The sequence below is a fragment of the Lacerta agilis genome, chromosome 11 (assembly GCF_009819535.1).
Source record: "Lacerta agilis isolate rLacAgi1 chromosome 11, rLacAgi1.pri, whole genome shotgun sequence".
NCBI lineage: Eukaryota > Metazoa > Chordata > Lepidosauria > Squamata > Lacertidae > Lacerta > Lacerta agilis.
The window spans coordinates 30,998,056-31,023,753 of NC_046322.1; the positions used below are offsets into that span (position 1 = coordinate 30,998,056).

A 25,698-nucleotide genomic window follows, 5' to 3' on the forward strand; every position below is an offset into this window, starting at 1 on the left:
AGAGGCCAGTTTTTCAGTTTATAATTTTGAATTGATTGTTTAAATGTTTTGAACTACAGCAGCAGAGAGTTTAATAAACAAACAAAAAGTTTCAGAATTACTGAAGATGATATTGTTTAGGTAAAGGGAAAAAAATTATTCCTGAGTTTTTCTCATCATGGTAGTTGCTTTCAATAGCCTCAGGGGATTGATTGGTTTACTGCAGTATATGAAGACAATTCCACAGTCTCCTACTTTTCCAAGAAACTACTATCATGGGGTAAAGCAGTTCTGGGAACTTTAGCTGTATTTGGATATGCCTGAATAGATCTCAGGGCAGAGTGAAAATTATAGTCAGTATAAAGGGTTTGGGCTTCCTCCCTTGTATTACAGGCCTCTCAGTTACAATAAAAGCTCTCCAGACTTCCATTTTATTAAAAAATGCTGGAGAGACAAAACTAGAGAAAACGTCTCTATCTTTCATCTCTGTAATTAAAAAATGGTGTGCCCTAAAATAATCCTGATGTTAAAATAGCTTGTAATACTTTTACTTCAGTTTCATTAGCCCATAAAGCAGGTTGTGTGCAAAGCAAGGCAGTTAGCCGTGACCTTGGTCAGTTCATTAAAGGAACCTCCAGATATCAAGTCCCTTTTCCCACATCCATCTTGCTCTCAACACAGTCATACCTACCCACTGGCTTCATATCCCGACCAAACATATCTAGATGCTATCATCGCTCACAGTCACCCTGGACCTCTTCATAGTCTCCAAGATGTCCCAGACAGGGGCGGAGGAAGAGGGGGCGATGAGAGCACACTGCCCCCATTGGCGCGATCTCGGTGGGGTTCCATCATGGTTGCCCCCTGCCCACACTGGGCACCCTGCCCATGCAGGCTGTGTGCCATGCCCCCGTGGGTGGCGCTCTCTGCTCCAGAACATGAGCCCCACCCCCAGAATGCATGCCATGCCACTGTGGACAGCACACCCCGCCCCCAGGACATGTGCCAGCCCTGCCCCTGCCTGCTCCTCGCCCCTGGTGCTAGAGAATGAAGCTTCGCCACTGGTCCCAGATACTGTCAATCTCCTCTCTTGCCATAGCTTCTGATAGGGCGTCTCAAATCTTTCCATCACCTTGCTGCATCCTTCTCCCAGTGAATGCTGTACTGCCACTAGGAGGCCCTGCCCTTCAAGCACTGCTGCTGAACTATTTGAAGACCTAATTGATTTGTTATTTTTTATTAAGCTGTCTATATTTAAACTCTAAATTTTCTTTTCTAACTTTCTAAGGAAGATTAATTTATGATAGAACATACTGTAGTGGCATGTAGTTATGCATGTGATATCATCAATACTTTATTCACCTAATGGTCGACAATTTCCTCTTTCTTCGTAGACTATAGTATCTCTGTTTAAATAAGAACTTTGAAATATTTATTTCGTTCCATTTCATGGTATCACAAAACTTGGGGAGGGATGACTCAGTACAACAAAAACAACAACATGGTAATGAAATATTAGAAGTGTTTAAATAGCTGGATACTAATGGAAGTACACGGGAGCATTCAGTCTATTTTTCCTTTCAGTGCATTTGGTTTTACTGTGACAGTTGATGCCCATGTCAAGCCAGTTGCTAAAAATATTATTAAAAGCTCTCTTTCTTTGCAGATCCAGTGCATGAAGTTTGGGATTTATTGGGTTATCATGAAATAGACGAGCCCCCTACAGATACCGATTCAACAGAAGATGAACCCTGCACAGCAACTCCAGATGAGGAATCTGCAGAACTTTTAATTTTGGACCCTTTATTCTACCCAGAAATATACAATCTTGGAGAAGATGATGACGAAGAAGACTGTGAGAATACTACTGATGTCACAACTCCACCGGCTTTGCAGTTTATCAATGGAAAGCAGCAGGTGACTACAGCACCTAAAGATAGAAATGCTGAAGAAGCAAGGAGTGACCAGATTGAAAGTTTACCACATTCCAAAAATGTAACATTTTCACACATCAATGATACTAACGTAGTGTCTGAAAATGAGGTCTCTGCCACAATGCAGCCAAATGAATCTGCTGAAAATATAGGAGAAGCTACTACACAGAAGCTAACGGCAGAATCTATCATGACGGAACTGGTCTTTAGTGGTGATTCTGAAGTTTCTACTACAGATAAAATCCTTGAAACAACATCTCTACATGGCCAGCCTTTATCAGACACTACAGAGAAATTAACACAACCTGGAACAGATTTTCATCAAATCTTAAGCAAACATCCTGGCATTTTCTCTGTAATTAATACAAAATATTCAGGAGCTTCTACTACCATGCCTGAGTCAAACAGTTACAGCTTTTCACACTCAGTAAAAACACCCCCAAAAGAAGCTTTTGAAAGGTTTTCTACTACAACATTTGCTCCAGGTGGGCTACCTGCTTCCATAACCATAGAAGACAGCACAGCACTTGAAAATGTTTTACAAGATGAATATAAATCAACAGTTAGACCAGATACACTTCTTACTGCTGAAAGTTCAGTAGAAACAACCAGAAGTCCTAGTTTGTTGAATATACCAGAAGGCTCTGGAGATGTTCAACAAGAGAATGCTAAACCCACGACCGCGATACTAAAAATGACAGGAACAGAAAAAAATCCTGTTCAAGATATTTCTTCAGATCTTGGCAGACACAGCCCTACAAAAAGTAGCCCTAGTGCTTCACAGCCTTCTGCATCTTTGTATAAGGACATGAATTCTACACTTGAACAGAGTTCTGTAGAAGCTCTTACTACCCAAACTATTCCTAAATTAATTTTGAACTCTACCAAAAATGAAGAAAAAGTGGGGGATGATAAGATTAAGAGCACTATTTCCTCAGCCAAGGAGTATTCAACTACTGTTAAAGCAGAAAAGTTGCTGTTCAGTAAAGATAGCGTCAGATCTGTGAGTCAAGAATCAATAACTCTCACTAAAACAGTATCAGTGACAGATGCCTCACCTCTCAAAACTAAAGAGGCGACAGAGAAGATAATTCCTATAGATGAAGCATCTGGGGATGGATCCACAGATGTTTGGAGAAAACCTGGCATGGACATTCTTTTGGGGGGTCCCACCAACAAAGTGGTAAGTACTGACTCCCCATTTATTGATCCAGGTACTGAAAAAATAGATGTTATCACTATAGCTACTACATTGAGTTCATTACTATTGAGATCTCAGCCTGGAAGCACTGACACACAAGTGAAGGAGCTGGACACTCTTAACACAGATTCATCACCTTTGGAATATGCAATTATCATTGATCCCACAATGCAAGTGTTAAGTACTGAATCAGACAGAAAGGCCATGGAAACTAAAACTGAAGTGCAAGTATCAAAGGATATAACTGATAACCGAGGACCAGTAAAACATGAATTGGATGCAGTCACACAATTGCCATTTAGTGAAAAGTCTATTCTGGAATCAAATGAAGAGATGATAACATCTTCTACAGCAATTGAAAAGAAAATTGACTTGTTTGAGACATCTGGTGTGGCATCATCTGCAGAGTCAATTGGAAGTGGAAGCACTACCATCCTTTCTGTCAGCACTCCTGCACTATTGAAAGATAACATTATTCTGCAAGAAAGAGGTTCTGAGTTTTTAATAAATGAAACAATGGAATCTGCCAAACCAGAAAGCACTGGACACTTTTCTCCAACCATCTTTGCTGAGATAATTGACCTGGTGGATGTGGGCTCTGGAGAGGAATCGGGAGATAACAGAAGTAGTGTAGTACTTGTGACTCAAGGTCCTACAGAAAGAATAATAAATACAAAATTTCCATTGATTGAACAAGGTTCTGGAGACATAGATTCTTTTACAGAACCTCCTATAAAAACAACAAATGAAAACAAAGGTAGCAGCGTGACATCTAGATATATGCTGTTTACTGATGCACCTGCAAAGTTAGACACACATAGTCACTACATCACCACATTCACTTCAGTGAATGCAGGAATTACAAACACTGAAGGAGAAACACCAGCTGAATTAGAAACAATAGCTTTTACTACAAACCCTCCATTAGAAGATGAAATGAATTCTGATGAAGAACATGCTGCTGAAACATCAGATGAAATGGTACAGACCTTTGGAGAGGTAACACAAGAATCTTTCATTAAAAGAAAAGAACCTTTAACTGGACAGGCAGGAATTTCAACTGTTTCTACATTTATCCCATACATAGAAGAAATAAAAATTGATGTCACACCTGGAACTGAATTTGTGCAAAAGAATCTCTCTTCACATGATAAGATCCTCACAATTGAGTCTGAAACATTTCCAGATGAACCTGTAAGCCCTTCGCCAGCAGCTGAAGAGAAAGAACAGTTGGCACAAAATGTTTACCCAACTGAGGACAGCAGCAAGCCTTCCGTGTCTACAGGGTACAAGCCGGTAAAAGCAACCAGTAATGCTCCATTTTTTTCAGAACAAGGCTCAGGAGATTCAATCTTTACTGTTCCATCTACCACTGTGCGTATAAGTTCTGCTATATTAAATGTCAGCACAAGCACATTAAGTCTTGACATTCTACATCCTAGAAGTTCAGAAGCAAGTACTTCAGAGGAAAAAATAAAAGAATCTGATACATATCCCACTGAAACACATGAGGATTTCAGCAATGTTAATAATTATCCATATACTATAGCAGTAGAGTTGCTTGCAGGAAGAAACAAAATAGCCCCTAATGCATCAACCCTAGATACAAGGGTCATTGACACAGAATTACCTACTATAAAGCAACTCATTCTTGAAAATTCTCAAAACCTAGAAAATAGCTATCAGGAGAAGGAAAATATAACATTATCAACATTGGTAGCTACTGATAGAATTTCGCAGGAGGAAGCTTCTCACGTGGTGATGTATGAAGACACAACTCCTGTTCCTGAATCATTTATTGGAAGGCCTACTCTTGGAATGGCTAAAGAAACTAAACCCACCCCGAAACCTGAAATGATGAGAATAGCAATTCACGAAGGATCTGGAGAAGGTTCTGGCTGGCAGGACACCATGGAAAATTATCCTGAATCACCTACCCAGTTGCCAAAAAGAGTAATACCACCATCTCATACACCTGGCAAAAATAATTTGAAAGTTGTGGACCTTGCTGAAGCAGTGAATGGATCTGAAATAGAATTGGTATCATCACCCACCCACAGAGAAGAAAAACAAATGCTACCAACCTCGGATAGTGACTTTTCAGAGACATTTGCAGATGAAAGTTCCACAAACAGTGTAAAAGACTTTGAGGAACTTATCCCACTGCCTGGTGACAAAAGGAATTATTCGGTGGATATTTCCAGCTTCATTGATGTAGGTCATGGAATAATATCTGATGAAACAACAATTATAGATGCTGATGACTTGAAATCAAATATTGAAGACATAGGTGGACAAAGAACTGTGGGCTCTGAGAGACCCTCAACGTACAGCATTTATACTTCTGTAATAGAAATTCAGACTGCCACGCCTACAATTGCTTTAGCTGTTGATAAATCAGATAGCTTTGGAGATGGCCAAGGGAGTTCTGTAACCAGTAAGTTCATATTCAGCAAGCCCATCATATCTGATCTAACAACAACATCAGATGACGTGGGCTCAGGAGATGCCACACCTTTCACAACAGAAACTACCGTTACTCAAGAGCTGCCCCAAATAGCCGCATCACTTCCAACTTTGCCACTTCTTGTCAGATCTACCATGTCATCGCCAACCAGCTCCAAAACTGATGAAAAGGACAAAGAATTAGAGACGGAAACTAAACATACAGATTCCAAAATTACAATAGAAGACAACTCTGAATTACAAACATTGTCAGACAACCAAGCAATAGCTGATGAAAGTGAAATCGCTTCTACTGCAGACTCTTCAGGAAAAGGAGAAGTAGATATGGATGAAAAGAAACTTGTGGCTCCTACGCCGCCATACCTACCCATTGAGCCATGGCAATCTTTGACAACACACAAATCTGAAGAAAGCACAGCTACTGTACAACTTGCTTCCCAAAGTGTAACAAAGTCTGAAGAAACAACCCAGGAGGCCTACAAAAGAATGAAGGAAACGGAAGCCACAGAATCCATAGAAACAGATCCAGAAAAAATACATCCTGCAACTCAAACTCCAAAGTTGCCTGTGACTGTCTATTTACACAATGAAGCTTCTGAGTATCCTGAAGACATCATGCCAAGTACTTCATCATCAGTTGACAATGACAAGCATGATTTGTCACCGGTACAAACCTTTAGAGAAGCTAGTGCTGACATCACAGCAACATACAAACCTGCCCTGAAAGAGTCTTCAGGAAGCACCGAGTCCCCATTAGCATATTCTCCCAAACTGGTATCAGAAAGCAAGACCACTGAATCTGTGCCTAGCTCTGTAACAGAAATTAAGGAAAAGCCAGAAAGTTCAACAGAAGTGATTATTGTCGAAGGAACCATTGCTCCTGGAGAGTCTCTTTCAGAAGAAGCTAAACCAACAACATTTATAGATCCAGGAACTGACATTTTAGATTCTAGTTCAGAAGAGGAAACTTCTCATGAGAAGGAGCTAAATCAGTTAGATGAAAATAGTGCTGATGGAGACTTACTGTGGATACGCACCACACCGTCTCCCATTCCACATGAAAGTAAAACAGGTGGAGTATTTGGGACTGATGGCGAAGCCGATGTTTGGCCAATTTCATCCCCTCCATCAGTAGACACAACTGTGGAAACCCAGACTGCATTGGATGGGCAAAAGAAGCCAACGACTGTTTCCTCTAATGCTGCAACTAAAAACCCAGGCTCTGAAAACACTCCTGAATATATTAAGCATGCAAGAACCACAGGGGGCATAAACAGCATTGAACTTGTAACACCACCACTTTTGCTTCTGGATGTAACTAATGGATCAGATTTCCTGATTGGCACAGGTGGGGGTTCAGTCGAAGGCACAGCAGTTCAGATACCAGGTAAGAGTTAAATTTTCCCCTACTGAAATGTTCTTCACTCACGTGAAAATATTGGCCTGACGATACAATATAGTAAACTCTGAAGATACTACTGTTAGGTCTCACAATACATTTTTCATCAACCTTTTGCAATCTCAACCTTTTTTGAGCACATAGACACATTTACAAATGTATTAGGCGAATTTGATCTTTTGTGGGTATGGCTGGTAGAAGTGCCTTTCCCCCATCAATTACTTTTGGCTGTATCTAGGCCTGGCAGATTCACATGTAACATGTGCCCATTCATAGTCTAGCAACAGTGAAGGCTGATTGCATGAAGAAAAGGCACATTGTGTAAGAGAGCCATGAAACTTTGGGTTACATGGGGAAATAATTTTGGAATATTTACAGAATAACAAGTCTTTTTATGTTAACAGATATTCTAAGGTTATTAGACTACGATATGTCCATAATAATGCAGACATATTTGTCTTCAGCCAGATATACCTATGCTACAAAATGAGTCTTACTAATAGTAATTTTGACTGGATTCACAATTGTATCCCAATCCTGGAATGAAAGAAAATCACACCTGACTAAAGAGGTGGATAGCAATTATCTCTCTGACCCATTGAATCTGCATCAGTTCTCTTATTTTACTCTTTTGTACATGGGGTACGGTGGGATTCAGGCTGAAATCCTATACCCACTTATTGAGGCGTAAGCCCCACCCAATGAGACTTTTGATTAGGCATGTATAGGATTTGCTGTTGGTGTGGGTTTCTGCATTTGGAACAACTGCTTACATGTGATAAGCTCCCACTGTTGAGGGAACATGACAAATGGATGATTTCCTAGTACTCTTGGTGGCACTTTTGGTATGGCTGTGATAAATTATGCTATTGTTCTCAAGTTCTTTTTAAAGTTTGTGGTTGTTTTGTTTTTAAAATGTAAGGATGATCCTCAACTTTATTTAGGGTTTTTTTTTTTTTGTCCTTCAGTAAAAGTCCTTGACATTAGTGGAGATCTCCCATTGTCAACCATGACAGAAAGCATTACAAATAGTGCCAGACAGATAAATTTGAAGACATAGGATTTTTTTATTTGTATTTGTGATTAAATCATTAAAGGAGGCACTCTGGGGCATGATCTGTTCCTTTATGACAGGACAGATTTACACCTTCTTAATGTGTTTATTATCAAATATAAATATGATTCCCTGTTGATTGATGCTACTTTCATGTCGTGAAGATGTTTTATGTGTGACAATGACTTGCCATGGAGGTTCTGTATAATGGTAGCTTACATGTGTAAAAGATTATAGTCTTAAACATTCCCTGAAGTCTTCCCATGGCAAGGCTATAGATATGATTGAAAATGGCTGTAGTCAGTTAGTCCTTCAATAACCATATAAAGAAACAAAATGAGAATATGGCTTGATGGAAAGCAAACAATATCCAGAATGACAAACAAGAAGTGTGGTATAGGAATGCATGTTCTGTGTACCCAATCATTCCACATAAACTAACCCCGTTCAGATAAATGCATATTTCACTCACTGTGCACATATGTTTTAACTGTTTTCGGCTATAATTAATTGTCATGTCATGCCAACTAAATCCTCAGTAGAATATTGCAGTTGCCAAAAATAATACAAAATGTCATTTGAAGAAAATGAAATATTGCTGAAAGTAAATTGTTTTCACCAGCGAGTAAGGATTGCATTGCCAACATGGATGGTGGCTGATTTACTGTTACTGCTGCATATTATGATGAATTGATTTTGGTTTCTGTCTAATCTGCAACTGTAGCAAATCTGACAGAACCAGCTAAAAAGTAGGAAATGTCTTTCTGCTGAAAGAGAGTCAGCACCCAACAAGCAATTTTAGCAAAATATAGCAATTTCCCATGAACTCACTTTACAGGCCAAGAGCCATGCAAGAGTAATCCATGCCAGCATGGGGGAACTTGTTATCCACGTGACTCTTTCTACATCTGCACTTGTATGCCGGGTTTCAGTGGTGACCAGTGTGAAGTAGGTAAGAAGCAAAGCCTTTGTTGGTATCTGATTATCTGATTATCCAATGTGCAACACAGGCCATGGTATTGCAGTACCAGAAGACTCAGACTGATGTAAGCAAGCAAGACAAACTCTTGCTTGCTTACCAACTTTGTGCATTTTCGGTGCAATCCGCAAATGCAATTTGTGTATGGGAATAAATTTTCATGTGCCATTCCGCTGTGCTGAGTGGACAAAAGCCAACGGGAAGATGGTAATTTGTATCCAGTACAGCAGCAAAATGTGCCTTATTCCATATGCTTTCCTATGAGGTAGATTGTATACAAACTTGCACACCAGGCAGCAAATCTCTGTGAGATCTACTAAGATGATCAACTGCAAATTATACACATGCAAATCCTGTAGAAATATTTATGAATGACAATATCTGGTGTTTATAAATGGATGAGGAAGAATAACTGCCTCAAATGTTTGAATGCTGCTAATAGCTTGTTGAAAGTTCTTCCAGTTTAGATATCAGATTAGTAGCACATTGGAAGTAAGACTTCTACATGTGCTGAAGATAAGTTAAAATTGGAGTAGTTATTACAGGCAGAAATATGAGCATATTCACTGAATGAATTAATGAATGGGCTTATTTATTTATTTATTTGATTGGCTAGGCCAGTCACATTGCATGAAGACAAAAACAGTTGTGGTAATGGCAAGACTCTGTGATGATGGACTCTGTAAACAGTTAGCCTATCGTTCTTGGATTAGCCAATTTCTCTGGGATTCCTATGTTTGTATCCAATGAAGTTGTCCCAATTGTACAAGGAATTCTGCTTGTGCAATGGAACCCTCCCTCTCCTCTCACTGCATGTGCCCTCAATCTGTTTTGGAGGGTTGGAGCAACCCCAATAATAGATTGGGGAACACAGGACAACCTTCACCGGACACAACCCCTACTGTTTGGAGTTATGTTTTTATGACCACCAGGATATGAAAGGGCAAGGACATTAGGAACAGATGGCAATGTCTACCGCAATAATGTGAAATGCATCCATTGCAGCCTAATAGGAGTTCAGTCTTCCATGGTCCCAGGTTAGAATAGGTTGGATACATCACAAAGATATTCTGAGGGTTAAAAAAAGAGAGAGAATGAGCTACAGTACTCTTTCCCTCAACAGTACATTTCCGAGCACAATTCAAAGTGTTGGTGCTGACCTTTAAAGCCCTAAATGACCTCAGCCCAGTATACCTAAAGGAGCATCTCCACCCCCATCGTCCAGCCTGAGGTCCAGCACCGAGGGCCTTCTGGCGGTTCCCTCCCTGCGAGAAGTGAGGCTACAGGGAACCAGGCAGAGGGAATGCCCTCCCATCAGATATCAAGGAAATAAACAACTATCTGATGTTTAGAAGACATCTGAAGGCAGCCCTGTTTAGGGAAGTTTTTAATGACTGATGTTTTATCGTGTTTTTACTATTCTGGTGGGAGCCAGCCAGAGTGGCTGGGGAAACCCAGCCAGATGGGTGGGGTATAAATAAATTACTACTACTACTACTACAAGTTCTGAGAGGTAGAAACCGAGGATGCAGGTTACAGACCCAGTGGTCATGCAGGATGGTTTAAAATGTTCAGGTGTGTGTATACTTTGTTTAGAATTGTTCTGCAAATTCTGAGGTGTAAATGCTGCTGAACTCTGTGCAAATGTTGAAGAAAATTGTTAGGTCCTTATGCATTGTGATATCTGAAATCAATTTATGTACATTATTTATTTGACATTATTAATACAGATAAGCTTTCTTTTATATTGCAAGTGAGGACAATACCTCATTCTAATACCCGTTTCATTTTCTTGGGCAGACATTGATGAATGTCAATCCAGCCCTTGCAGAAATGGAGCTACGTGCATTGATGGCATCAATACGTTTACTTGCCTTTGTCTTCCAAGCTATGTTGGGGCTCTTTGCGAAAAAGGTGAGTTCAGTTTGAAATTTATAGTTAACTCTACTGTGGTTACGGTGGAATCAAATATGCAAATTTGCTAACAAATCAGGCCTCTATTGGGAGGGTGGTGGCAATTAATGGATAATTATTTTTCTTTTATTTTATTTTCTTTCGCTTGTGTTGCTTTGCTTTCTTTCTCCTTCCTGCTGAAAATAGTCATAACTGGGGGTGGGGGGGTTGCTGTAGTCTCTTTTACTGAGGTAGAAAATTAATCCTCTGGGCTTGATTTTAGTTTGTCATCTTACATTCCCAACATTTGACTTCAAGAGTGATGTTTAAAAAATGAAGTTGTAAGTTTGGGATATGGTTCTTTAATCTATGTTCTTTGATCTGTCCCTGGACGATGATATTCCAGATTCCAGAAAGGTAACTGCATTAGTCTGCTACAGAAAATACAAAAAAGAATTTATTGTTACATAACTTTGTCGACCAAAGTCTCTTTCATCCTATAAATCTTATCCTCAGTTGGCAAGTCTCTTCTTCTGTGTGTGTGTGTTTACACAGGTGTAGAGTTTGGGGGTGGGGGCGGGGGAAGACTCCTGTGGGTGCCCAGATATTGTTGGACTACAACTCCCATAATCCCTGTAATCCTGCACCCACTTTGTTGGCTAATAAGCATACTGAATTTATGGGCCTTTAAATGCAGCTACCAACATGAGTCTGACCAAATTGCGGGAGGCAGTGGAAGACAGGAGTGCCTGGTGTGCTCTGGTCCATGGGGTCATGAAGAGTCGGACACGACTAAATGACTAAACAACAACAACAACGAATTGTAATGTGAATTGATTTTAGAAATGTTCTGCTTGAATTAAGACATGAAACACGAGGTCCTTCAGATCATATCAGTGGATAAACACTTCACTCCCATGAACCAACAAAGATTCGTGCCCTGCCAGTATGGCGAGTGGGCAGAGATGATGCAGCTGTTCTTCAGCACCATGTAGGGGACCTTAGATTCACCAACCCAGGGATTGGAGGCCTGTGGCCTTCCAGGTGTTGCTAGACTACAGAGAAAAGTAAACAGTGGAATCCAAAAGCCATGAAATGACATTTCTGCCATTTACAAGATAGGCACAGTGAAGGCAATACATGAGAATGCTAACATACCAACACTGCAGACCTGAGAGAGTCCTTAACGAATTCAACAAGGCTTTCTCAAGGTGACACCATGTTTTTCTTTCCTTTTGTGTCTGGGTCTTCTGGTCAAGCATGCTAACGTAATGGCCCTACGGAGAAGTTAATTACGTAGTGTTGCTGTGGGCTTTCCAGCACTCTTTTAACATTACCTCCCTGCCCTTCATTTGTAAAGGTGGCATTACAGAATAAACACGAGTCTTCCAGCATGGGTTCAGGCCTGTCCAAAGGTAATAGGGAAATTTCCAGGATGAAAAATGAGCTGAAGGTTTTAAAAGTTGTGGGTTTTACCCCTTTGCATTCACCCTCACATGTAGGAAAATACCCCCCCATCTTGCTCTGACTGGATTCACTCACAGCTAGAGCAAGAGTGTCTTCCAGGCATAATTACATAAACATTGGCATGTTTCAGGCTTGCCTTTCATCGTAAGCCTACTGGGCGAAAGACTGTGAATTTGAAAGTGCTTTAAAAATATTCCATGAGCCTGAAGGGACTTTTTTTTTTTGCTTTTGTTTTGTTAATGTTGAAGCCTCAGGAATAGGACTAGGTCCAGCACTCATTATATTTCAGTTTTGCAGTAGTCTGGCATAGGCTGGAAAAGTCTCCTGAAATCTCCTCTTTAATACAAGAATTTGACCCATGTTTTTACAGCAGAAAGATATTTCTGAAAATATCTTCCCACAACAAATCCTTAACGCTGAAATAGTCTGAAGTTCATGGTAGCTTTAAGTTGTGCTTTATGACCAGGGAGAATGTATTTGAAATGTTTAATGTGAACATTTCCTCGTTTGTCAGTCTGAAACAGACCTCAGCTCAGTCAACTCTGGAATTTAAATTTCCTCCACAGAAAGTCCTGCAGTGGTTTGGGATCGCAGGAAGGCATTCAATGCCAGCCCCTACCCCCTGCCCATTCTACCAGACAATGGGGAAAGAAAATATGGACCGCTGTCTGGAAAGCAGTTTTGATTTCATGTCAATGAACCTGATTTCATTAGATCTAAAGCAAAGCCAAAAAGTACAGAACCATGCATTCCTATGCCACGAAAGGGCATGAGTGAATGATTCTGTTGTTTCCCAGAACTAGTTATTGGCCTGTAAAAACAATTGTTTGCCAAATGGATTTCTGAGTGCTTGTGAGCATTTGAACTAATATTAGAGAAGATGTAGGTGACCTTTTTGTTGTACCAAGAAGATAAGGTAATTGTATGCAGGGCAGTTGGCATTCAGCCAGTGTTGATATTTTCTCTGTCAGTATCAGCTTAGCGGGGGAACATGAGGGCCAAGAAAGGGACATTAGCCAGTGAATCCTGGTTGCCACAGTGAAAGAGATGGAAGAACTGAAATATGGAAACATAAAGATTCACTGGTATTTGACTGCTTTCACTTCCTTCACTTCTTCCAATAGGCAGAGAAACCCAAGAACATGGAAGCTGCCTTATATTGAGTCAGGCTGTTGGTTCATCTAGCTTAGTATTATCTCTAATAACTGGTAGTAGCCCTCTGAGGTTTCAGGCAGGGGTCCCTCCCAGCCCTTTTATAAATGTTGAAGATTGAACCTGGGACCGTCTTCATGCAAAGCAGATGTTCTATCACTGAGCTGTGTAGACCTCATCTGTGAAAAAGCTGTCTGAATACTGTTCCCTGTCTATTTGCAACTAACACTGGATTCAGTGTGTTCATTGCCAGATCAGACTGTAAAACCGGGGGTAAGCTACCAGAGGGCCAGAGCCTTTCTCAGCCCTGTGGCAGCCCAGCTTCTTAAAAAAGATCCCATTAAATGAACAGGAGCTTACTTCTTAGCCTGATTACTGTATGGGGGGGGGGAGAGTTTTCGTAGAGAGATGGTTGGGTGACAGCAGGGGGGGAAATGTTTTTCTCCCTCCTCCCCTCATGCTGCCACCTTTTGAAAATTACCCTATTTTTTCCGTCTATAAGACGGGGACTATTTTGGGGGACCCCAATTTAAGAAAATGGGGGAAGATGACCCCCATGTATAAGACGCCCCAAAATTTTGAATATTTTTTTTGGGGGGGGGAATCTAGTCTTATACACACAAAAAATATGGTATTTCCCTTGCAGTTGTACTTAGATAAAGGCTCCATTCTCATCCCCCCCCTTAATACCACAGATACGGATGGGATGAGAAAGAGGGCAAATGATGGTGAGGGGAGTTTAAAATGACAGTGCAAATGTGGGATATCAATGTGTATGGCTGAGGTTGTATATGTGTGGGTAGATGGAGGGGTGTGAATAGATGGGGTATGTTGCTTTTGGGTTTGGCTGCATCTAACACTGGCTTTTGACTTTTTTTAATTGGGTGGCTATTTTGAAGAAGTGCAACACAATCAGCATATTTATTCCAGGACAGTTGGAACAAAGTAGAAGGCGTGCTTTAAACTATGGTCTTCCTTTGTCTTTGCCTTCACCTCTGTCTTCTTCATCTTCTTCTCCTCTTGCACTCTGCTCCTATAGCTCAGGTTTTGCTTTTGGCGCCATTTCTTCCTGGCAGTACAGCTCAGCCTTACTGTGTTATATAGTCTTCTTTACATATACATAAACATTAAGTAAAATTGAACCTTCGTTGCACTGTTTACCAGATGCAGATGTGCATGTGAACCTGCTGCCAAAACTGCGCAGATGCAATTGTGAGTAGACAACCCTCCTTGGGGCAGTATAGCCAGAGATGGTTTCTTTCCCCCTTTCCCCCTCTTTTCTTTTCTTCCTCCTTTTCCTAAGGAAAACAAATGATTTCTTTGTTAGCAAAAGTGCTCCGTTTTATAAAGGAGTTAGTTCCCTGTCCAAATGTTTGTGATTGCTCTTGTCCTTCCCCACAGGCTCAGTTCTGGAAGTCATTGTAGTTCGGGAAGGAAAGAAGCATTTCTATTTGGAAATAGCTTCTAGCTCAGTTCCCACAGCTGAGAAGGACTGGGGGAAGCAATGCCACTTCTGAAAGCCATTTGGCTAAATTAGATTTACAAGCTTTTGCTTATATGTTTGCTAAACCCATTTTGTCTCATGCCCTGAAGTGAAGCCATCTTGGGGAGTTTTCAGACTGCGCTTGTCTGCACAGGACCCTGCTTGGCAGCAGGGCTCTTCAGGCAGCTTAACTGGGCACAACATGTAGACAGGAAAGTGGGATTAGAGTGGCCATGTGCCTTCCTTTATAGCAGACAGTCCTCTATTTGAAGGCATCCTTTATTTGAAGGCTTGTCTAACCCAAGTCCCATTTAAATACCTTACGATATGAGAACAAGGGGCTTTACAGTTTCCCACCTGGAGACGTGCCCAAACTCAACCGCTCCCTTTTAAGCCTGATCGTCATTTTACCAAATGAAAAGCAAAACTATCTCTGCAATGATGGATCATCAACCAATTCTCTATTTTCTTAGAGAGATATTTAACCGAACTTTAAAAAAAAAAATAGAGAGAAATTCTGAGTAATCTTGCATGTCATGCCCATTACCTACCACATTTTGTATTCCGTGTTTCCCCAAAGGACATCAGAGATGCATCCATGAACTAATACTGTTTTTATCCTAAGAACAGCCCTTTATGGTAAAGTAGGCTAAAAAGTGACTTGCCAGTAAGCTTCATGGCTAAGGCAATTTGAACCTTCAATGCTTTATCAACTATACCCTACTGACACTGATAGTAATTGTGGTTCAGACTTTGCTTTTCTCGCATTTTCAGAGGACTTTTAAAACAAGATGAGGGTTATAGTCAAATGTTTGTTCCAACAGTTAAAAACAACAAGCCAACAGCTCTAAAACATTTTTTTAAAAGCAACTCTGCTCAGAATCTCTAGACAGTATAACTTAGATATGTCTGAAGAATAATATCCATGCTGAAGTTATCGTAAAGAGATTATGTGAATATATAAAACACCCGTCCTCCATAAATAAAAATGAACTGCTGCACTATAATGACCCCTGGGTTTAGTGAAACAGCTTTTAAAACACCATAAACATGCCAAGCTGCATTTCAATTCTTATGCAATACATTTTAACTATGAATGCCTAGAATGTTGTAAAAGAAAGTGTCTCTATGCACATGGGTCGCATTGGATTATTATTATTTGTATCTAAATTATTCACCGATTCAGGAAATTTCATGGATTATCTAGTCGAACAGGCTCACACTAAGCACCATACTGTGGGTTGTATCTAATGTCAGTCCTGCTCAGAATACAGTGGACGCTTGGGTTGCGAACGTGATCCGTGCGGGAGGCGCATTCGCAACCTGCGCCGCTGCGTCTGCGCATGCGCGTGACGCAATTCAGCGCTTCTGCGCATGCGCAAAGAGCGATCTAGCGCTTCTGCGCATGCGCGAGTGCCGAATCCCGGAAGTAACCCGTTCCAGTACTTCCGGGTTCGGTGCGTTTGTATCCCGCAGCGAGCGCAACCTGACTGTATGACTCTAAACCCATTCAAATGGAAGGACATGGTTAACTTGGGTACATCAATTTCAATGGGCAGAATTTAGTAGAGTGCAACCTTTTGGAAAGAAGATGAAGTGGAGCTCTGCAGGGACTGTACCATTTTGGAATGCTGGTAGAGAGTTATATGTTAAAACATCCACAAATATCCAAATATCCCTTCTCCTAGTAAATGCTTATGTCAGGAAGTAGGCTAGAATGGAACTCTCTTTCTCAATGTAGATCCTCACTGGATTTGAACCACCCGTTTGCCCCTGAGCATGATAAAAAAAGCACATCTGTAAAGGGCACAGGCACAACCCAAAGCAGCAGTGGAATTTTATGCCACTTGTCAGCTCCGCTCTGGGATTCTGCGGTACTGGCAGTGTAATTGACACAAAGCCATTAAAATGTGCTATGTTGCCAAGCTTCATGTTTGCTTCCCTTTAGCAAAATTGAATTATAGGCTGATGCAAATGCTTTTCTACTGTGTGTTCTTATCGGGACCATCCGTCACGTGAAGATAGACAATGTGCATTTCATTATTTTATGTTTCAGTTTTATAGCTGCCTTCAGAAAATAATCCCTTAAATTTATTTAATATATTTAAAAAGGTCCCCTCCAGGGGCCTTTTTATTATTGTTTGGCTATCTCTGTTGAGGTACCACTCCAGCTTTGCATCTGTGAACTGCACAACAACAGCTATTTTTTTTCCTTGCCTATTTTCAGTCATCAGTTCTTCAAGACCGCATTGACGAAATGAAAAACGCAAATAATGCTTTTTTTATGAAGGCTGTGGGAAAAAACACAAGACCCATTCCATATTAGGGCCCAGAAATCCACCTGGATCTAATTTTTCTTTCTCACTAGTTGTAACTTGCGTGTCCTGTTGCAATGTTAAAACCTAGCACACAGGCCCAGTCCTACTAAAGTTATTCATGAAAGCAGTGGAACAAATCAGTTGCAGCTGACTCAAATCCCATTGCTTTCAATGAGATTTAGAACCAAACTACATGTGCAGCCACATACAGAAAATTGAGAACTGGGGGCATCGTTTGACTTTTCTTTTTTTACATGACAAAGGAGGTGAACAAAGCCATTGCCCCTCCCACAGTGTGACCTGTTGCTTAAAAATAATAGTAATTCTGCCCACCCAGCTCATTTCTGATTTTAGGGCTTGTGTGTAGGAAGTGCTTCAAACATTCGAACACAGCATGATAAGATAGGGGGAAAGAGGGGCCAAATCTGACACGTGTGTAGTTTCTCAATACTGTATATCTCCATCCTGTGTGTGGGCGGAGATGCTGAGGAATAGGGTGGAGTTGGGCAGGGGCAGACCATGCACTGAATTTCTCTGTGGAGAGGAGAAATTCTCCTGCAGTTTCTCAGTGTGGGGCTTTTTCCCCCTCAAGAGGCAACAGTGCCACTTCACACCCTCCACAATACCCTGGACATACCCAGGGCATTGTGTGTCTATGTGTGGTGTGGAAGAGAGGAAATGGTGACCATAACAAAGAGCAGAGGGAAATATGAGAAAATTCTGCAAAGTGGTTTTCTTTTTCGTTGTGGGAGGAGTGAGAAAAGAAAAACCTCCAAGAAAAAAACCAAGACATGCCCCCTCGGCTCTAGATGGGATTTTGCTCCCCTTACCCACTTGATACAAACATTTTACACACACACACACACACACACACACACACCACTTTACATGTGGAGATGTGAAAAAGTCCAGCTTGCTGTCTCATGTCACTTGTCCTGACCCATAGTCATGACCAGGGATCAGCAACCTTTTTCAGCTGTGGGCCGGTCCACTGTCCCTCAGACCATATGGTGGGCCAGGCTATATTTTTTGGGGGGGGGGAATGAACAAATTCCTATGCCCCACACATAACCCAGAGATGCATTTTAAATAAAAGCACACATTCTACTCATATAAAAACACCAGGCAGGCCCCACAAATAACCCAGAGATGCATTTTAAATAAAAGCACACATTCTACTCATATAAAAACACCAGGCAGGCCCCACAAATAACCCAGAGATGCATTTTAAATAAAAGGACACATTCTACTCATGTAAACACATGCTGATTCCTGGACTGTCTGCAGGCCGGATTGAGAAGGTGATTAGGCCGCATCTGGCCCGCGGGCCTTAGGTTGCCTACCCCTGGTCATGACTAACTTTGTCAGGGTGTGGGCTGCAGTGTTTTTGAGTATTAGTTGACAATAGTCTTCATGTATCATTTTTATTATGGAAGTGAACTTCCTCAAGTCTCCATTTTCAAAGTGTTAGGAATCGGGAATGAATTTTCTTCACAGTCAAATGGCCGTGTCTCTGCCTTTATCTACTTCAAAAACTATTTGCACAGTGTGGGTGAATTAAATCAATGGAAACTTTGCCATTGGCTTCACTGAGATGTACATTACTTGGGTAAATTTGACTAATCTCTGCTCAGTGAATCATGGTTGTCTGAATGATATTACAATGGGTTTTGATCATTAGCTGTGATTAGAGCTTGTTTAGTCATGGAGTCTGAGTGCAGGAAGCCCCTCCCAGCCCTGTATGTTTAAAACTGTATCACTCAACAATGAATGGTTAATGGGGGGAATAAGTGACCTTTAACTACCAAGCATAGAGTATAGTTTTGCTAAAGGAATTAAAGTACATCAGACACCCAAGTGTGTGCAGGGCTTGCAGCTTCATTTATGCTGTCTTTTTTCCGATGAAATGTTAAAATGATATCATGGTCTTTTAAGCCATTAAATGACACAGATGAGGTTGTTCAATTTTTTAATTTTTTTTAAAAAATTTGTAATTCCACGTGGAATGTGGTATCTGGCATCTGGTGTAGAATTTCCTTTCTGCTTTCTAGCGCTAATGGCTGAGTGTATGCATCTGGAAAACATACAAGCCATGGCCCAAATCCAAAAAGCTCTATATGCAAATAGCTTTCTTTGAAGATGTAACTGCAGCAGCTCCCTCTGCTGAAGAAGCAACCTGTACACTGTTCAGTTTAGGAAGTGTCCTGATTCTAGTGTAGTGAGAGCCACTGCTATGATTAAATCTTCAGGCTTAGTTGCTGTCCTAGCTGGGTCCTGGGTCACAAGGGAACTTCCAGATAACAGAGCTATTGTGGGCACAGTCAGCAGCCAAACCAAGGCCAGTCTGAGGGTTGTTGCCAGGCAAGAAGTATTTCAAATGAGGGCTAAGGCAAGGTCTGATTTCGGGCAAGCAGTGGCTTAGAATCAAGGCACATTTCTGGTAGAAAAGCATTGCCCAAGTCCTGCTAAATTCTATCAACTGTTGTCAAAGAGAAGTGTCCTCAGAAGGCCATTACTCATGAGAAGACCATTACTCCCAGTAGATCTTGGTTGCTGATGTCTGGACTGACAGCCTAACACATCCTTATCTCTAAATCTAGCTGGTTCCTGGGCTTTGCTCAGCACAGGGGGCTCCAGATTGTTCCCAGATGAAGAATCCCCTGCGTGAAAGCACTCAACTTCCTTGGGAGCTGTTGTCCTCAGGAAGCTCTTTATGTTCATGGGTCAGAGCTTTTGGGTCTAATAAGGTTATCTGTCAGTTTGTTGTGATCTCTGCCAGTGGACCTTCACTTTCCAACCCTCAGTAAAATTCACTTCTGCAGACCGCTTCCTTGTCTTGCACAATTTCTTCTTCAAAGTTGGACATCAAAGAGATAGTTACAGGTGGGTAGCCGTGTTGGTCTGCCATAGTCGAAACAAAATAGAATTTTTTTCCAGTAGCACCTTAGAGACCAACTGAGTTTGTTCTTGGTATGAGCTTTCGTGTGCATGCACTCTGAAGAAGTGTGCATGCACACGAAAGCTCATACCAAGAACAAACTCAGTTGGTCTCTAAGGTGCTACTGGAAAGAATTTTCTATTTTGTTTCGATCAAAGAGATACTCTTAGTTTGCGCCTGAGATTCATTCTATGCTCAGTAAGATCAGGGCCTTGGGTGTGGTAGCAGCATGTTATTTGGAATAAGCTTTCAGTGAACACCAGCCTGATACCTACAGTACTGGCATTTGATCTGCTGCCTAAAATTCACCTGTTTGTCCAGGCTTTACCCTGAGGGGCAATCCAGCTGTTTCAGTGTATTAAACTGATGTGTAATGTATTTTTTATTTGTTTCATGGTTGTAATTTTATTGCTGCTTTTATGCTGTTTACCACCATGATCTCTTCCCCCCTTAATATTGATGTTATATAATGTTTTCCAAACAACAATCTGCAGAAGGCACACACTTACTACGTACAGTAATGGTTATTCACAGACTCAGTTTATTTTTTTGAGTGAAGCATTTGAGCATTTCTGTATGCAGAATGTCTGTTCCCCTTGTCACTGAATGTTTCTTTTTGCCATTTCAACGTTGGCTCTGCCAATGGGCAGCCCCCTGGGCATTGCCAACCCATGTTTACAATAAGAGTTTTGCAATTGTTTGTTGCAGATACCGAAACCTGTGATTACGGATGGCACAAGTTCCAAGGGCAGTGCTACAAATACTTTGCTCATCGCCGCACGTGGGACGCGGCAGAGAGAGAGTGCCGCCTCCAGGGAGCCCACCTGACCAGCATCCTGTCTCATGAAGAACAGCTCTTTGTGAACCGTATGTGGCATTTTGATCCAACGCTGTGCCTGAGGATGCAGAGGCAGTGGAAATGGCTGTAAAATAAAATATCCACCAGGCCTCCAAATATTTTATTTTATGTTTTGCTTTCTGAAATGTGTGTTATCGTTTATCCTTTTAAAAAGAGGACCTTTTGTCCTTGACCGCTACTTTGTTCCTTTCTGCCCTGCTCTAGGATCTGCCAAACTCATTAGCTAGAGTGGGAGAAATGGCTGGTCTTTGGAGGGATTCATCTTTTACAATCCTAAAGAATTTAGTTCATGAGAAAAAGACATTAGAAGAAGAATTAAGTGAGGCATTTTATTCCGATGTTTTAATTTTATTTTAGGCTCACTGTTTAGACAGTCTCATCTCCAGGCACTTTAAAAATAATGTTGCTCGCAGGAACTGCTGCATCAGTCACTTTGTGTTCTGCTACAAGTGGCTGACATTGGTTCAGTCCCAGGTGCTATCTGAAAATCCAAATTATCATTCCAGGCTAATGCACATGAGGTTCATTTCAAAATGCTCATCATTAGCTGTGTTAATGTTTGGGTAAGATGTTCAGTCCCTGAATGTGTTCTTGGAAGAAAACGCATGTTCCTTCTGGGTTTGTGTTGTCTTCTGAGAAGTCACCAGGTTGTTGATTTTCTGCCAAGTCGTTTGGCACATCCTTCCTTTCAAACGTTTCTAAAAATTGCTTCAGGATATGCATCCCTGGAAAGAAAAAAAAACAGCACACCAGCACGGCACAGTAAAACATTAGAAATAACTAGGAAAATTAAGAAGGAAATATTATGGTAGCCATTTTCGTTCTTTGTAGCTTATTGCATTTTCTGTTTTTTATATTAAACAAGAAAATACAATCTGCATGGGGTGAGGGTTTCCCTTCCTTCGAGATATATATATATATATATATATATATATATATATATATATATATATATATATATATGCTTTCAATTGGGCATTAGTCAACTTCTCTGTGCTCATAGATATTCACATACAAATGTGACACACTCTTTTTACCTCTTCCAGGGAATATTATACATATTATACAAATTGTGGTACATAACAAAATGGTTGAATTACTGTCATCTACTCACACCATTCTCCAACTCTAAAGAGCTGGACAGCCTGATACATCAGGGTGCAAAATATGCAATGGAGTGGAGCACCCGCATGTGAATTGAAGTTGCTGGATCACAGTACGTGTGAAATCGGCACAGTCATTGGACTGTAAATAATAACAGCAAATGGCAACAGTAGTGATCAAGATGGATGACCATGGGTGGTATTCTACTAATCAGTACTATCAACATGAGGATTTCCACTTGCCCTCCCTCTCCCCCTGTTACACACCCTCCTCAAATCTTCTCGAGGGACTTGGGAGAACCCTTAGAACAGTTTTAGGGGGCATACAGGAATAGGGGGGAGAGGAGAAGAATGTTCCATTGCACAAGCAGAAATCCTCGTAGTTGTTGGCATTCATCTGTCTCAAGAGACAGTGGAGTGTGCCTTCGGGGGTGAAATCAAATTACTGCACTAGCAACAGCAAAGTGACTTCCTCGGGGCATAAGCCTGGACAATGTTTATGAAGGTCCTGAACTGTCCAAACAACAAGACCCCCCCCCTCTCATCCTCACTGATGTGGTCCAAAGGAAAGGAAAGCAATACATTTGGCACTCTTGCACTGATGGAACAATTGCCTTAGTACTATGTCGAATTCTACCCACTGGCGGAGGAAGAGGAGTATGGGGGGAGCGCACTGCCCCCCCGACAGCGCGATCCCGGTGGGGTGCCATCATGGCTGGCTCCCCACCTGCGCTGGGCACCATGCCTTCACAGGTGGTGTGCCACACCCCTGGGGGCTGTGTGCCATGCCCCCAGGACACGTGCCACGCCCCTGTAGGCAGCACGTTCCAGCTCAGGGACATGCACCAGTCCCGCCCCACCTGCTCTCCACCCCCCGGTGCTGGAGCATGAAGCTCTGCCACTGATTCCACCCCCCTTTTCCATAGATAAATTATTAGTCTGATATAATAAGGGCATTGAGAATTTTACTTCTTTAAGTGCAACCAATTAAACAAGCCTGTTCACATACTGGCGAGTGTCAAGCATTTTATCATATACAGCCATCTGAAAAGCAAACCAACTATCCAACTCTTTATGAGTAGTCAGCAGCAAAATATGAAATCATTGGGGGGGGGTGGAAATGTGATTTTTTTAAAAAATAAATAACTTCAGTTGTAAAAAGGTGGAGCACACTCTAGATATTCATTTATTTTCTCTGTGAAAGAATAATCATTTTGAAGCACACACAGGAAGGCTGATTCAAGTGTACGAAAATACTTTCATTTTGAGACAATTCCCTTTTATGGGAAAGTTGGTTAAAAAAATTCACTGGTTCTGTTTTCTTTTAGGAATAGGACACGACTACCAGTGGATTGGCCTAAACGATAAGATGTACGAGAGTGACTTCCGCTGGACTGATGGCAGCGTGCTGGTAAGAGACCTGTAAAACATTATCTGGAAAACGTTTCATTTGTTTGTGACACTGCTTCCGAGAAAGGAAAATAGGTCAGACTGCGAGAACAATGGAGAAAACCATCTCCTAGCAAACAACCAGCCTGATTTGCTATGGTATGATACACATGTTGTCCTTATTATTATAACGTAGGGTAGGCAATAATAATGCCAAGGTAGTTTTGGATTTGATCCCCGGTAAGTGTGACACTTCACGTGTTTGTACATAACTTTCCTTACTTCTGGTCCAGTCTTTCTTTCAGATTCCAGCTCAAAACTTACCTCTTCCCTTAACCCTTTTGCTCTCAACCTCCAACTAAAATAAAGTGGCACATGCTTGAATTTATCCCATCTTAGCATTTGCTCACACTCTTTTCTGCTGTTGCTCCATCCAACTAAATTAGATTGCATGCCTGGGACAAAGACATGTCTTTCGTTCGTATAATAGGGCGAAATAAGAGAATTGGTGGTAGCTGTTTACTTAGCAATTTAAAAACATAGCTTATACACAACCATTGTATGGGCTTTATGCAGACGGCGGATAAACTGTGGCTCTCCAGATATTTCCAAACAAAGACTCCCATCAGCCCCAACCAGCATGGCAAATGACCAGAGATTATTATGGTAGCAGTTGTACTTCAGCAACTTCTGGAGGGCGTCAGGTTAGACGCACATACTCTACGCATTTGCTAAAATAGGAGGGGTTCAGACTAGCTGTTTCCCTAGTCCGTAGTTTCTATGAATGAACCTAAGTTTTAATAGCAAGTTTTACTCTCAGCAAAAGTCCCAGCCCACCATTTACCTTCACAAACCACCTGAATATACCGCTTTTCATCACAAGAGTGGTTCACAAGATGAAAACACGAGACAAAAGCACAAATAAATAGTTAAAACAGAAACAACGAATCAATAACTCCGCCTCCCACAAACACATTTAAAAGGCTGTGGAATCAGTCAAGAGTCCTGGTTGAAGAAGAATGTTTTTGGCTGGTGCCTGTAATAGATATGCCAGGCAAACCTCCCCCTGGGTGAGAGCATTCCACAAATGGGGAGCCACTGCAGAAAAGACCCTCCCTTGTGTTGCCACCCTCCAGACCTCACGTGGAGAGGAGGCACACGAAGAAGGGCCTCAGATGAGGAATGCAGAGTCCTGGTCAGCTTATATGGGGAGAGGCGGTCCTTGAGGTATTTCAATGAGCTGCAGGCCCTGGATGAGCGAACATTTGCGCTAACATTTCCTGTGTTCTCTTGTTGGGGCCTTTAATACACAGCTATTTCCTGGGGGAAATGCAACATTGGTGGAGCATCTGGGTCCCCTGAATGCAAACCACTGAGGCTCCTATAGTCCCAGCTGCATTGCACAAAAGGCTGCCAACCTGCAGCCACGAGAATAGGCATCCAACGTCCCACACTGAAGTCCTTGCCTTGCATGCATTCTGCTTTGGAGACCGAAGTCTTCCATGTTCTGTTCTTTTCTAAGGGCTTAAATGGTATCGACATGAATTTTTATCCTAACACAAATTGCCGTGGTGGTGTGGATTTTCTCTGATACCTTGGTGGGGGAGGGGAAGCTTAAATCTGCCCTCCACCCCATATTGGGCTCCTTGGAACAATTCCTGCTCCGTGCCTGGTATTTAATTTTTTTTAAAAAAGCTACAGCATGAGTATTTGTGACGTCTTATTGCTGCCACATGTAGCTAGGCCCTAACTGGGATGGCGTGGGACATTGCGTGTTGAGGTCCCCAACCACCCTCCAGGAAATAACTCACACCTCAGACATTAATTTTGGTTTGGTTTTTGGCATAAATTTTTGGCCACAACTTTATTAAAGTACAAGATATGTGAGTGGTTGCATAGGCATTGGTTTAGACTATCTATCCCACTGGGGACAGAACTGACGACCGTCAGTAAAGGGAAAACACTTTGGGGAGAGAATAGGAGCCGGGGGACAGACCCAACGACTCTCCCCAAATGCTCCCAGGGGCTCTTGCGTGGCCCTGGCCCCCAACCGGGGGTTACGGACAAAAGCATGGCGAGCCCCT

The 25,698-nt window shown here is 41.6% G+C and overlaps 1 protein-coding gene across 5 annotated transcripts in view; it reads left to right on the forward strand.

The window, feature by feature from the left end:
• The window catches only part of VCAN (versican), a 121,331-nt gene that overhangs the window by 74,419 nt on the left and 21,214 nt on the right, over positions 1–25,698 (forward strand). For 3 of the 5 annotated variants that reach the window (XM_033164150.1, XM_033164155.1, XM_033164151.1), the window contains 6 exons: positions 1,646–6,967; positions 8,872–8,985; positions 10,813–10,926; positions 14,689–14,736; positions 20,972–21,130; positions 23,554–23,636. In XM_033164150.1, coding sequence (XP_033020041.1) covers positions 1,646–6,967; positions 8,872–8,985; positions 10,813–10,926; positions 14,689–14,736; positions 20,972–21,130; positions 23,554–23,636 — 5,840 coding nt within the window. The remainder of the gene's footprint in view (positions 1–1,645; positions 6,968–8,871; positions 8,986–10,812; positions 10,927–14,688; positions 14,737–20,971; positions 21,131–23,553; positions 23,637–25,698) is intronic. The other 2 variants (XM_033164153.1, XM_033164152.1) reach the window with 2 other exon arrangements.